Source organism: Streptopelia decaocto, assembly GCF_964273445.1.
Source record: "Streptopelia decaocto genome assembly, chromosome: 20".
NCBI lineage: Eukaryota > Metazoa > Chordata > Aves > Columbiformes > Columbidae > Streptopelia > Streptopelia decaocto.
In genome coordinates, this window is record NC_138675.1 from 1,993,389 (window position 1) to 2,007,001 (window position 13,613).

The 13,613-nt window shown below is 51.2% G+C and overlaps 1 protein-coding gene across 8 annotated transcripts in view; it reads left to right on the top strand.

Annotated features, from left to right (window-relative positions):
• The window catches only part of SPEN (spen family transcriptional repressor), a 66,391-nt gene that overhangs the window by 47,058 nt on the left and 5,720 nt on the right, over positions 1-13,613 (top strand). For 3 of the 8 annotated variants that reach the window (XM_082069744.1, XM_082069746.1, XM_082069749.1), the window contains 4 exons: positions 405-518; positions 1,659-1,772; positions 3,145-3,245; positions 5,204-13,145. In XM_082069744.1, the coding sequence (XP_081925870.1) occupies positions 405-518; positions 1,659-1,772; positions 3,145-3,245; positions 5,204-13,145 (8,271 nt within the window). Of the gene's footprint in view, positions 1-404; positions 519-1,658; positions 1,773-3,144; positions 3,246-3,303; positions 3,654-5,203; positions 13,146-13,613 lie in introns of those variants that run through there. The other 5 variants (XM_082069745.1, XM_082069747.1, XM_082069748.1 and 2 more) reach the window with 5 other exon arrangements.

The following is a 13,613-nucleotide window of genomic DNA, read 5'->3' on the forward strand; positions in this document are numbered from 1 at the left end:
ATCGGCGTTTTTGTCGGCTGTCTCAGCATTGAGTAGATTTGGATACGGACATTCTCTGGCCTCCAGGGGCCGTGTCTGGCTTCCCAAGGCTGGGAAGCTGTACCGGTACCGCTGAAAAACAGCCCGTCAGTCCCCAGAGCTGTCAACCTGTCACTTTTCAGAAGCATTCAAATCATAGAAGAAACAAATGTTGTCAAACACTCTATTTGTTTAAGCCAGCAGAATTATTTTCATTAATTACCATTTGATTCTTGTCTCGCTTGCACCTGCGTGAGATGCTAATTTTAGAAAACCCGTACAAATGACTAGCTTGCTTCTAATAACTCGTTAATTAGGCGCGCTCTGCTCGGTTAGTTTAACGCCTGCGAATCGTACTGACGGAAGTTTTGCCCTTTTGTGTCCAGCTGGGCTTTGGGAAGAGCATGCCCACAAACTGCGTCTGGTTAGACGGGCTCTCCTCAAACGTTACGGATCAGTATTTAACTCGTCATTTCTGCCGATACGGGCCCGTGGTGAAGGTAGGTGGGAGACGCCGGCGCGGGGTTTGAAGCCGTTACTCGTCTTCCTTTCTTCCCATCCTGTCCTTTCAACCCCCACTGTCCAGGGCTTTGTAGCTCAGGTGGAGAAATTCTCTCTGGGGTGTCATTTGGGCTCTGTAGCTTTGCATCCTGTCCATCCCGTACGTAGTCGCTTCAAAACAAAACACTAAAGTTGTTTTGAATGAGCCGAGATAACAAGTATTGGGAAGCCATTTGTTGCTCTTGTGCAGTCTCTCCCCAACAAAATTTCTTTAGCAAGCTTAACATTGAAGAAACAGCAGTCTAATGACGTAGTTACACTCATGCGTGCTAATTACGTCATTAGATATACATATTTTTTCATCAGACCAAAAAAGACTTTTAAAAGCCGTTAGGATGGTCATGCTGATGACAAAAGTACACGAAAACAAGATAAGAAGTCAACGATGGTGCAAGAGACGCGCGTTAGGCAGTGGGAGCGTGTTACCTGCCCCGCTGCGGCTCCGCACCCCTGATTTACACATGTGCTTAAAATGAAGCACGTGAGTTGTCCCGCGTGTTTCTGTTGGACATTGATGTGCTTAAAATTAAGCAACGTGTATAAATCTTCACAGGATCAGGGTCTTGCCTCCTTCAAGGATCTTTGTGGGTTTGTGTTGCAGCTTTGACGTTCTTTATTGTAGCTGTTGTTGCTTGAATAATAATAGTGCTAAAGGAAGGTAATATTTGGCAATTGGGCGTTTAGCAGCTGACCAGTGGTACTGCAGGCTGTGATAACCAAAACCGTTTCCATTTGGGGATTAAATGTTCCCTTTACCTTTTTTCCCCCCTAAAACACATTGGAAATTTTTCCAAAAATCAAAGTTAACAAACTCCAAAACTCCATTATGAAAGAATAAAAGTAAAATACAGAAAAACAAAATAAAGGCATAATATACCTCAAGCCACAATATCCACAACTGCAAGCAGTCCCGTGTCCTCTGATTGTCTCTTGGTTACAATACGCCTCATCGGAAAAGCCTTGCTCAAAATTATTTTCTCCCTGGTATCCTCATGACTTCGGATTTTGTTGGGACTGACGTTAAGTCCTGTGGATGAGGCTCTTATTTGGTTTTTGTTTTGTTTTTTTGTTTTTTACAGGTGGTGTTTGACCGCTTAAAAGGCATGGCCCTGGTTCTCTACAATGAGATTGAATATGCACAAGCAGCTGTAAAAGAGACCAAGGGGAGGAAAATCGGTGGGAATAAAATTAAGGTGTGCAGAATGACCTCCAAACCAAACCAAAACAATTGTATTTAGGCCCTACCCCTCAAACCTGCCATTTGAAAAGGAGATACTTAGCGGGACATCTGCGTCCCAGATATCAAAGGCTTAAATTGTTTATTTTATACTCGGCTTATCAAGATGTTAGGGTGTCTTGAACCGTTACTTATCAAGCCTTTTTCCAGCATTTTCCAGCCGTTTGTTTCGCTGAACTTGTCTCTCTAAGCTCCTGAGTGTTGGTGTCAGTGTAACCGCCTCATTTACTCTAATCCAAGGCAAACTTTTGTCTATTTGGTGTTAGAAAAGTGGGATCGGAGGGTTCGAGTTCCTCCGGGATAACACATCGCTGCCTTTCCAGGTGCTCAACCCGGCCGAGACAATCTGCTAATGAAAAAAATAACAATTAAAACACTACTTAAAGATAGAAACTAGTTTTTCCGGCAGCAACACTTAACATTTAGAGGGATGTCTTGGATTTGGGCGAATGTGGTAATACCTGTTAATGACTGTCCCGCTAAATGGGGACATGAGGTGCCAACCAACCCTCTGAATTATCTTCCTCCTCTTTTCTTCTCTCCTAAAGAGCGGGTGATGATTTCAAGCATGATCTGCTGTATTAACCTTGCAGCTTCACACCCCTTGGGGTCCAGAGTTGGCTATACTGTTGCTTCTGAGCACGGTGGTTGGATATAAGCAACCCTTCAATGCCATAAAACCTGTGGTCGTTTAAAAACGTCATAGCTTGTGTTTGTAAGAAGGAACTAGAATGTTAAACAAATTGCATTATGTGGCATACGCTTGATTAAATCCATTCTAATCCTTATTTTTTGCATCAGCTATGCCATTAGCTTCTTAATATTGTCCCCCTTGGCTAGAAAACGTCAACTCTTTGAGGAGTTAGAACAAGGAGCAGCAATTCAGGAGACTTTGGTTCCCTTCCCATCCCTGCTGTTGCCGTCCTGTATAACCCCAGGGCAAGTAATGTGGAGTCTGAACTAGATTGATAATACTGACCTGCTGTAGCGCTGCACGGAGGTGAAAGGGACTTTGGAACTGTAATTGGAGTCATAGTATTAAAAACATCAATACCACGATAATAATGTGTATTTTTCCTGCTGCTTTACTGAACAGGAGTCTCTGGTCTGGCAGCTCCAACATCACCCGGTAAGGAGATGGTTCTACAGTCCACGCAGCTGCATTGAGTTAAGAGAAAAAGGGATGTGTAGGGCCAGTCCTGAGAAGTATTTAATATCATCACCCCCATTTTCAGTTCTGCTCCCATCCTCAGGCTGCAGCAGGCAGTGAAATGTTGTCAAAATGGGATGTTTCTCTCCCTGAACGTGATTTACCCTTCGTTTTTCAGGTGGACTTCGCAAATCGAGAAAGTCAGTTGGCGTTTTATCATTCCATGGAGAAAACGGGTCAAGATATCAGAGACTTTTATGAAATGCTGGCGGAAAGGAGGCAAGTGTCAATACCTTTAGTACAGCTTTTTACTTTTCCAGCATCATCTTCAGTGCAAATAAACTTTCTTCAGGCCGTAATTATTAAACACACACTTGGTTTTGTTCCTCGCAACTTCATCTTTATTTTCCAAGTTTTATTAACGACGTTTTGGCCTATTTTTAATGCCTTTTACCTTTCAATATATATATTTTTAAGACAAATCTAACTGCAGATCACACATCTGAAGTGTCGCCAGTTACTGAAGTTCATCCTTAGGTGCAGGTTTCGGCTCTGGGCGTGATCTATACATTCAGTATCCGGTTACAGTGATGGGTCACCAGGACACAGCTGCAAGTTGTTCATCATTTCTTACAGTTTATCTGTAATGCCTCCCCATACCCTCAAGAGAAATGTATATATTAACAGGTGTGTATATATGGTCTGATAAACCACTGCCGCTCATCTGTTGAGCAGAGAGGAAAATTTGGGCTTCCACCTTCTGGTCTAGCTGTGAATAAGCCCAGTGTGACACTGATTGTACTTATGAGCGAGACAAACCCAATGGAAAATAGATTGGTCTTGCATATATGCGAAATTGCCAGATTTCGAAGCGAGAGGAGGGTTTGGAAATTGGCAATCAGGATTTGCATAAGGGAAAAAGCAATGTATGCGTTCCTCGGTCCTTGCCAGATGTGATGTGCCAGCAAGCTGTCAGTAATAATTCCCTCTGAAAATGTAGAAAAGAGAAACGCATTACTGGATGTCTTTTAACGCGCGGGAGTCAGCTGGGCTTGTCTCCTGCAAATAACTCCGAGTAGAACGCTGATTTCTGGAGCAGCGTGATACTCAAGTACGCGTTAGTCTTGTTTTTCCCTTTCTGTCATTCCGCTCACATAGTCATTACGAGATGCTCAGGAATAATGAATCACGGAGTGATTGAGCGAGCTCTGCAGTGAGTCCTGTAATCCTGCATCGTCTGGTCCTCCTCACGGTCCCTCGCAGTGACGCTGAGATCTGCACTAACCGGCTCCTCTCCGGTTGTACTTGTAGCCAGTCTAAAAAGGACCCAAAGGAAACAAACCACACACAAAACCTGTGATTAATTTTTATTACTTCACAGCCACCTTCCACAATTCCCCACTTTGCTTGCAGAATGAGCTTTTTGTCTTCCGTGTTTTGTTTCTTGGCGTTCTGGTTCATTTTTGACCATTTCTTAAGACGTGAAACCTGTCAGCTTTTAGCAGAAACCATCAATTGTGAAGCCAAATAAACATCAGTGAAACAGAGTGTGCAGAACAGTCTGTAATGGTGGGGAACTGGCGCTCTGTGCCCCCCGCTGCCATGGCTCATTTTTGCCATTTGGAGGTGTTGAGATAATAACACTAATTGCCTGACTTATTTTGCCGAGTGCTTCCCACGAATTCACCTGCTCTCAGAAACAACCCGATGGGTGTTGTTGACTGGCTCTGTAAATAGGCAACGTCAGCACGTCGAATGCAGCAAAAGAGCCAATTTTGGAATTAAATGATCGCTTACGGGGTTTAGGATTTTTAAAGAAATCTCATTACCGCTTTACTGCTCGATAATGGAGAAGTTCCAACCTTGAATTTTGAGCTGATTCATGTTTTCAGAGGTGGGTTTCAGGTTCATGAGATGGGTTGGTCTTCACCAGCCCAGCCCGTGGATGTTATGTAGGTTTTACCTTCATTTAATGCGATGTTTGAATTTGGCCAAAAAGAAACAGTGAGGGCGGTAAAAAGATACTTGACAGATTAATTAACCACCAACGGTAGTTGATAAGCCAACAAAGCATTTAATCCACTGCGCACCGATGCGTTGTTGTTAAACCTCTGTAGGTGGCTGTGTACAGTCGCCTTGATGCGTGTCTAAAGAAACGATCTTAAAAGTATTCCCCTACATAGAATGTGGTTATGTTGGTGGAGAAGGAAAACGAATCTGTTTATTCTTCTATTTAGCAGAGACGAAAGAAGAGGATCTTACGAATATGCCCCTGATCGTACTTACTACGAGACCGTTCGCACTCCGGGGACGTATCCTGAAGATCCTCGGCGAGAATACCCGGCTCGGGGCAGAGAATTTTACGCCGAGTGGGATCCCTACCAAGGCGACTACTACGACCCGCGCTACTACGACGACCCGCGCGAGTACCGGGATTACAGAGGCGACCCGTACGAGCAGGACATCAGGGAGTACAGCTACCGGCAGCGCGAGAGGGAGAGGGAGCGGGAACGGTTCGAATCCGATCGCGACAGAGACCACGAGCGGAGGCCGATTGAACGGAGCCAGAGTCCGACGCACTCCAGGCGCCCGCAGAGCCCCGGAGCGTCTCCCTCGCAATCGGAAAGGCTGCAGAGCGATTCGGAGAGGAGGATTTACAGCAGGTCGTCGGATCGCAGCGGCAGCTGCAGCTCGCTGTCTCCTCCGCGATACGACAAGCTGGAGAAAGCCCGCGTGGAACGCTACGCAAAAAACGAGAAAGCGGAGAAGGAGCGGGCTTTCGAACAGGAGAGAGTCGACAAGGAGAAACGCTTGGTGAGAAAGGAGAAGCCGGAAAAGCTCGAAAAGGAGAAAACCGATAAGCAAAAACGAAAAGCAAAGATCCATTCGCCCAGCTCTCAGTCTTCCGAAACGGATCAGGAGAACGAGAGAGAGCCCAGCCCTGAGAAACTGAAGGGCAATAGTAAACAAGGCAAAGAGAGAGGTGACAAAGAAGGGACAGCTAAAAACCGCCTGGAGCTCATGCCCTGCGTCGTGTTGACCCGAGTGAAGGAAAAGGAAGGGAAAGTCATTGATCAGCCCGCTTTGGAGAAACTGAGGGCAAAGCTTGATAACGACACGATGAAATCCCCGCTTCTCGAGCAGAAAACGCAGACGTCTCAGGCTGAGCAAACCAAGTCCGATCAGTCCAAACCGGAACCTGTCAGAACCAAGGTACAAAAAGAGAAAGCCCTCGCCAGTCACGTAGAAGTGGTGGATAAGGAGGGGAAACTGAAACCCAAAAAGCACTTGAAGGCGGAGCAACCTTCCGAGGGGGCCAACGCGGTAGATTTAGACAAGTTGGAGGCTCGTAAAAGACGTTTTGCCGATGCAAATCTGAAGGCCGACAGGCAAAAACTGGAAGCAAAGAGAAGCAGCCAAGATGAGGAGGATGCGCGAATGGGTTTGAAAAAGCAGCTCGACGCGACGGCTTCGTCTAGAGAAGCGACCATGCTAAGGGAAGGAGAATTGGAGAGAAAACCCCCGAGGAAGGAGATGCTTAAAAGGGAATCTAAAAAACTCAAACTGGAAAGACTTATTCCTGTTACTAGTCCCAAAGAAATTCAGGAGACTCTTAACGTGGGTGGGATTGGCATGCGGCCCACCCTGGATCTGCAGGCGAGGCTGATAGAGGCAGCCGAGGAACCGGCGGAGGTTCAGGAACTCTCTTCTAAAAAGCTGAACCCAGTAAAACCGCAGCATAAACCAGTCCAGCTCCTCGACGACCCAGGAACGGAGAGAGAGGACGCGAGGAAGAATTACTCTGGTCTTCCCGAAGACACACCCGACCACAAACTTGGCCAAGAGAAACCTCAGTTGGCTGATACGGAGGAGAAAATTGGCATCGACATCGATCACACGCAAAGCTACAGGAAACAAATGGAGCAAAGCCGCAGGTTGAAACAGCAGCTGGAAATGGAGATCGCGAAGTCGGAGAAGTTCGGCAGCCCGAAGAAAGATGTGGATGAGTATGAAAGACGGAGCTTGGTCCACGAGGTGGGAAAACCTCCGCAGGATGTCACCGATGACTCTCCACCAAGCAAAAGGAAAAAGACCGACCAGTTTGACTTTGAAATCAGCACTAAAAGAGAGAGGAACTATCGAAGTTCTCGTCAGGTGAGCGAGGACTCGGAAAGAACGTCCTGTTCCCCCAGTATCAGACACTTCCCTTTCCATGAAGACGACGACACGCTCGATTCTCCGAGGCTAATGCCGCTAAAGGAAACCAAAGAGTCACCTAAAATAGAAGAAAAGGGTCTTTCATACTCCAATATGACTGTGAGAGAGGACTCGCTGAAGTTTAATCCTTACGATTCCAGCAGAAGGGAGCAGATGGCAGAAATGGCTAAAATAAAGCTCTCCGTGCTGAGTTCTGAAGACGACTCAAGTAGGTGGGAGCCGCAGGTGAAGCCGGAGCCTGGCAGAGTCGATATCAGCTTTCCCAGCAGCATCGTCAAGAGAGACAGCATCCGCAAGCGCTCCGTCCGCGACCTGGAGCCCGGCGAGGTGCCTTCGGATTCGGATGACGACGGCGAAAACAAACCCCATTCCCCAAAGGCCTCATCTTTGCTAGAGAGTTCCAGGTTGTCTTTTTTATTAAGGGACAGAGAAGAGAAGTTACGTGAAAGAGAGGAAAGACTGTCGAGTTCCTTAGAGAGAAATAAATTTTACTCCTTTGCGTTGGACAAGACAATCACACCAGACACAAAGGCCTTGCTTGAAAGAGCTAAATCTCTCTCTTCGTCCAGAGAAGAAAACTGGTCCTTTCTAGACTGGGATTCAAGATTCGCTAGTTTTAGAAACAATAAAGACAAAGAGAAGGTTGACTCGGCTCCCAGACCTATTCCATCGTGGTATATGAAAAAGAAAAAGATCAGGACTGATTCAGAAGGTGGAAAACTGGACGATAAGAAAGAAGATCATAAAGAGGAGGAACAAGAGAGGCAGGAACTGTTCGCTTCTCGGTTTCTGCATAGTTCAATCTTTGAACAGGACTCCAAGCGCCTGCAGCATTTAGAGAGAAAAGATGATGATCTGGACTTTATTTCTGGTAGGTTGTACGGGAGACAGTCTTCCTCCGATGGCACTAACAGCGCGGCCGATCTGGTGCAGGAACCGGTCGTTCTCTTTCACAGCAGATTTATCGAACTGACGCGAATGCAGCAGAAAGAAAAGGAGAAAGATCAGAAGCCGAAAGAAGCGGAAAAACAGGAAGATAAAGAAAACCGGCCAAAAACCCCAGAAGCTGTTCCTGATAGTAAAGAACCAGAACACAAAACTTCCTCGGCGGTCGGTCCCTCTTCAGTCACCGTCCTACCGCAAGAACCAGCTCCAGTTGCTTCCGAGAAGGCAGCGAATGAGAAGGTGGTGGTGGAAGCAGCTTCTGTAAAAGAAGAAAAGCCATCGGAACCTGCTTCTGCAGCAGAGGAACAAAAACCTTTTCCTGAACTTGCTGCTCCAGTCAAAATCGAACCACCTGAGCAAACCGAACCCCTGCCAGTCGTAGAAGCTACTAAAGAAGTTGTCGCTACAACCCTGGCACCGGAGGAAGATGCCGTCACAACGGAGCATCCTTCATACTTGGACACCAAACCTCCTACTCCCGGGGCTTTGTTTGACCAACCGGACATCAGTGTAGATCCAGAACCTGAAGGTGCCCCGTTGGTCCCACCTCTGCCCAAGCTCATTCAAAAGTCTGATGAGGCCGCTGAGCCTAAAGAAGAAAATCCTTCACCATCTGCCAACGCTGATGCTACCACGAGTCAAAAAGCAGAGGCGGCTGCCGAGGTCCTGCCGCCTGTTTCCGACAACGATATGGAAGTCGAACCTCCGGTGGTTGTAAAAGATAAAAAGTCCTACAAGAGCAAACGCTCCAAGACTCCCGTGCAATCGGCTGTGGCCAACGTGACGGAAAAGCCCGTCACGAGGAAGAGCGAGAGAATTGACCGCGAAAAACTCAAAAGGTCGAGCTCCCCTCGTGGGGAGACGCAGAAGCTTTCTGAGTTGAAAGTGGAGGCGGAGAAGGTTTCGAGGAACGCTGCGAAATCCCCCAGTTCCGCCGCAGAGCCGGAAAACGTGGAGCCGAGCTTGCCAATAGGCCGGACTAGGCGCAGAAACGTAAGGTCGGTCTACGCTACCACAGGGGACAATGAAGGACCGTCTCCCGTGAAGGACTCTGTGGAGGTCACTAGATCCACCAGGAAAAGAGGCGAAAAGGAACCGCAGGAAACGGTGACAACCGTTCCGACGACCCCGAGGAGGGGGAGACCTCCGAAAACCCGCCGTAAGCCAGAGGAGGACATCTCTCCCATAAAGACAGAACCGGTCCAGCAAGAGGCGGAGGAGGCTGAAACTAAAGATGCCGTGGAAGCTCCTAAGCCCGCAGAAGGCTGGAGATCTCCTAGATCCCAGAAGCTCACGCACGGTCACTCGTCAGGTGCCACCAGCCAACAGGGGAAGAAAGGGAAGAACGACCCGAAAGCCGATACATCGGCTGAATCTGAAGATGCCACTGAAAGAAGCGGTCAAGAATTGAACGTCGGTGACAACGGCAATAAAACAAAACCCATCGAGAAAGAGCCAGCAGGCAGTGAGCAGAAACGCGAGAGGAAAGAAGTGGATGTGGAGAAGAACCAGCTGGAAATCCCCACGGTTGAGATCATCGAGAAGAAGCCGGTGCCGGAGAAGGTTACGAAATCCAAAAGAGGAAGGTACAAAAATACCAAAACCGTTGTAGATAAAGCATCCGTGTGTCTCAAAAACGTGGAAATACGCCTCAACGTGGATGAAGTCAAAGGTGCCTTGAGGCCCACCGAGGAGGAGGCAGAGCCGGTGGCAGTGTCACCGGCCAAAATGAAAAGCCCCCCAAAAGAGGACATCTTGCCACCCCATTTTGTTAAAAGTGAGGTAGAAGATTCCTTCCCAGAGACGGAAAAAGAGGTGGTGCGGGAGCCAAAGCCGTCCCCCGAAGCCGCCCAGTTAGCAAAACAGATTGAACTCGAGCAGGCCGTGGAGAATATTGCAAAACTCACCGAAACTCCTCCAGCGATTGCCGCCTACAAAGAGCCGACGGCAGATGTGCCTGAAGTTCGTCAGGAGGAGGAAGGAGACAAACCCACGCATCAGGCAAGCGAAACGGAGCTGGCGGCGGCCATCGGCTCCATCATCAATGATATTTCTGGGGAGACGGAAAGCTTCCCTGCGCCCCCGACGTATCCGGCTGAATCAGAAGCTGAAATCCCCGCGGAGCCCTTGGTGTTACCGTCACCTCGGGAGGAGATGGAGCCCGAGACGGATCAGGCGGTGAATAATATCCTGGAAACCGAGGCTGCCGTCGAGCCCGCGGTGCAGGCGGTTCCCAGCTCGGCCCCATCGGTGGTAGAGGCCGAGAGCAAAGAGGCCGAAGTCAGCTTCAGCGAGTCTTCCAACTCCGCGCAGGAGGCCGAGACCCTGCAGGAGGCTGAAGTTGCTCGGAAAGAAAAGGGCCGTCAGAAAACCACACGGCAGAGGCGCAAAAGGAGCACGGGGAGAAAGGGCGATGTCGCTGAAGTCAACGCCTTCGAGCCGGAGAGGGTGCAGAGCAAGTCGCCCCCCGCCAGCGAAGTTAAAGCGAAACCTGAAGAAGTCTTGAAGGAGGAAAAGCAAACTAAAAACGCTCCTCAGGCGCCCGCGGAGCCGAGCGCTTCTGACACCGGCAAGGCTGCAGCCGCCGACGTTATCGTGGCTGTGCACGAAGCCGTCGCTGAGAGCAGCACCTCTCCAAAAACTCCTGCTCCGGCTCCTCTGGACCTGCCCACCCCACCGGTTCCGCTCGACGAGGGGGCTCAGAGCGGCTTCAAGATACAGTCGCCCATGGAGAATGCACCCATCACGCCGCCGAGCGCCCCAAATCCAGCCCTTCCCACCATCCCCACGGTGGCAGCGGCCAAGCTGCCCACCCCGGTGCCCGCAACCATCGTCCCCCTTCACTCAGGCGCTGCCAAGGTGCCGGAGTGGATGGTGCGGCACGAGGAACCCCGCGCCCGTTCCACGCCGCCTCCCGCTCTCCCCCCAGACACAAAGGCCTCGGATATCGATACCAACTCCAGCACTTTGAGGAAGATACTCATGGAGCCCAAATACGTCTCGGCGACGAGCATAACGTCCACGCACGTGACGACGACGCACGCCGAGCCGGTGAGCGCGCCTCGTCTGGAGGAGGCACCTCTCCACCCCGCCATAGAGGCCATCAAACCCGTTTCGGAGGAGAAAGCGGCGGTTCCCGTCACCAACGCCTTGGATCCGCCGGTGGCCGAAGCTCCGGTGTTCAGCGAGAAGGAAAAAATAAGCACCGTGATCGCTCCCAAGGCCACTTCGGTTATCAGCAGGATGCCCCACAGCGTGGATGTGGAGGAGGCTCCGAGGATCACCTTGGTGAAACAAGCTCCCCAGACCCAGACGTGTCTCGTCAATGCCCCCTCGTCGAAATTTAAGCAGAGGTCAAGCACAAATGATAACAGTAGGTTTCACCCGGGATCAATGTCTATTATCGAGGAGAGCCCGGTGGAGGCCGGGTCCAGCCCAGGCCTGCGGGTCAACACCTCGGAGGGCGTCGTGCTGCTGAGTTACTCGGGGCAGAAGACAGAAGGTCCTCAGCGAATTAGTGCCAAGATCAGCCAGATCCCCCCTGCCAGTGCCGTCGACATTGAGTTTCAGCAGTCAGTATCCAAGTCTCAGATTAAACAGGAACCCATCACGCCGTCTCAGCCGACGCCGAAAGGCTCCCAGACGTCGGCGGGCTACGGGACTGTTTCCACCCATTCTTCTTTGGTACTAGGAACACAACCGTACAACACTTCGCCCGTCATCTCCTCCGTTAAACAGGAGCGCGCTGTGCTGGAGAAGTCTGACTCGTCCCACCTTTCTGTCCAGACTCCGGCGTCCCAGCCCGGTAAAGTCCTCACGCAGACTGTAAACACTCCACCCGTACTCGTCCACAACCAGATGGTTGTGAACAAAAAACTGTCCGATCCGGCTGCTCTCAAAGTGGAGACCAAGACTCTGCAACCCTCCAACTTGAGTCCCGGGGTCAGCCCTCACCACCCTTCCCTCTCTGGGAAGATGCATTCGGAAGCAAACCACGTCAGCTCGGGCCCCAGCACCCCGACCGACCGGGCCATTTCCCACTTGGGGGTCACCAAACAGGAGCCGCACTCGCCGCGCACCAGCGGGCACTCTCCGTCGCCGTTCCCCCGGACCTGCCACCCCGGCAGTACCTCCTCTCCGGCTTTATCCAGCAGCACCCCGGTGATGCTGGCGCCGGGGATCCCCGTTCCGCAGTACATCTCCAGCATGCACCCCGAGCAATCCGTTATCATGCCCCCTCACAGCGTCACGCAGACTGTGTCCCTGGGCCACCTGTCCCAAGGCGAGGTGAGGATGAACACCCCTCCTCTCTCCGGCATCCCTTACGGCATCCGCCCCGAAGCTCTCCACTCCCCCCGAGCCGCTCTGCAACCCCAGATGGAGATCAAACCCCAGCGATCCAGCACGCCCCAGCCAGCTCCCATCCGAGACATCGTCATGCCTCCTCTGTCTTCGCAGCACGCTCCCGAGGAGGAGATGCACTACCACCACGCCACGGTGTGCCGCGGGCCAGCCCCGGTGCAGTCCGACGTGCTGGTGATGCAGCCCGATTACCGCATGCACCCCACCAGCATCCGGCTGGACCAGTACAACGTCCCCCGGGACGTGCGCATGATCATGCACCCGCACATGGCCGCCGTGGGCGAGCACCACTCGGAAACGAGACAATCCCGAACGCCCGAAGGGGCCGGGAAGACTCCCCCCGTCAGTAAAACCCCGCAGCCGGGAAAAGAGACGCCGAAATCCTCCGAAGGCAAGATGGCACATTCTCCTCACAGCGAACCGCGGCTGCTCAGCGTCCCCGCCAGCAGCCAGCTGCCCGGGCTGCCCCTGACGCAGCCCGTGGTGGTTCCGCACGGGGTGCAGATCATGCACCCGGCCAGCGGCTCCTTCCACGATTACCGGTCTGTGTACGGCGACATGAGGAATTACCACACGGCGGCACAGCTCGGGCATCCTCAGTTCCCGGGCGCCTCGCCGATTGGGTTGCCTTCCCGGAGCATGACCCCGTCTCAGGTGAGAAATAACACTCTTTTTACTCTGTTTGCCTGAAATCTGTGGTGCTTGGAGCTAATTACAGCCCCAGCGCGGCTCTGCGTGGCTGCAGGAGCTGAGTTTAGCGCTCTGTGGCTAGTCTCCAAGCCCCGTCTAAGTTTGTAGCACAAATGGAGGTATTTTTGTTTGGGTGATGGGGTCTGAACATCGCTTGGCGTTAGGAAATAAAGCCCATTTATTAACTGCTTCAGGACTCCAACCAGCAGGTGTGAAGCTGCCTACAGGTTTCTAGACGTAGAGTGTTGTCAGCGCCATGGGTCGGGCGTCCTGGGATGGACGGCGTGGCCAAGGACGGGCTCAGGGCAAGATTTGGGGGATGCAGAGTGAGCTCTGGGATGTGAGAGGCTGGTGAGGTGGCTTTGGAAGGGGAGGATGCTCTGGGTACCATCACAGCTGGTTTGGTGGGGTGGGGACGCACCCAGGTGGTGC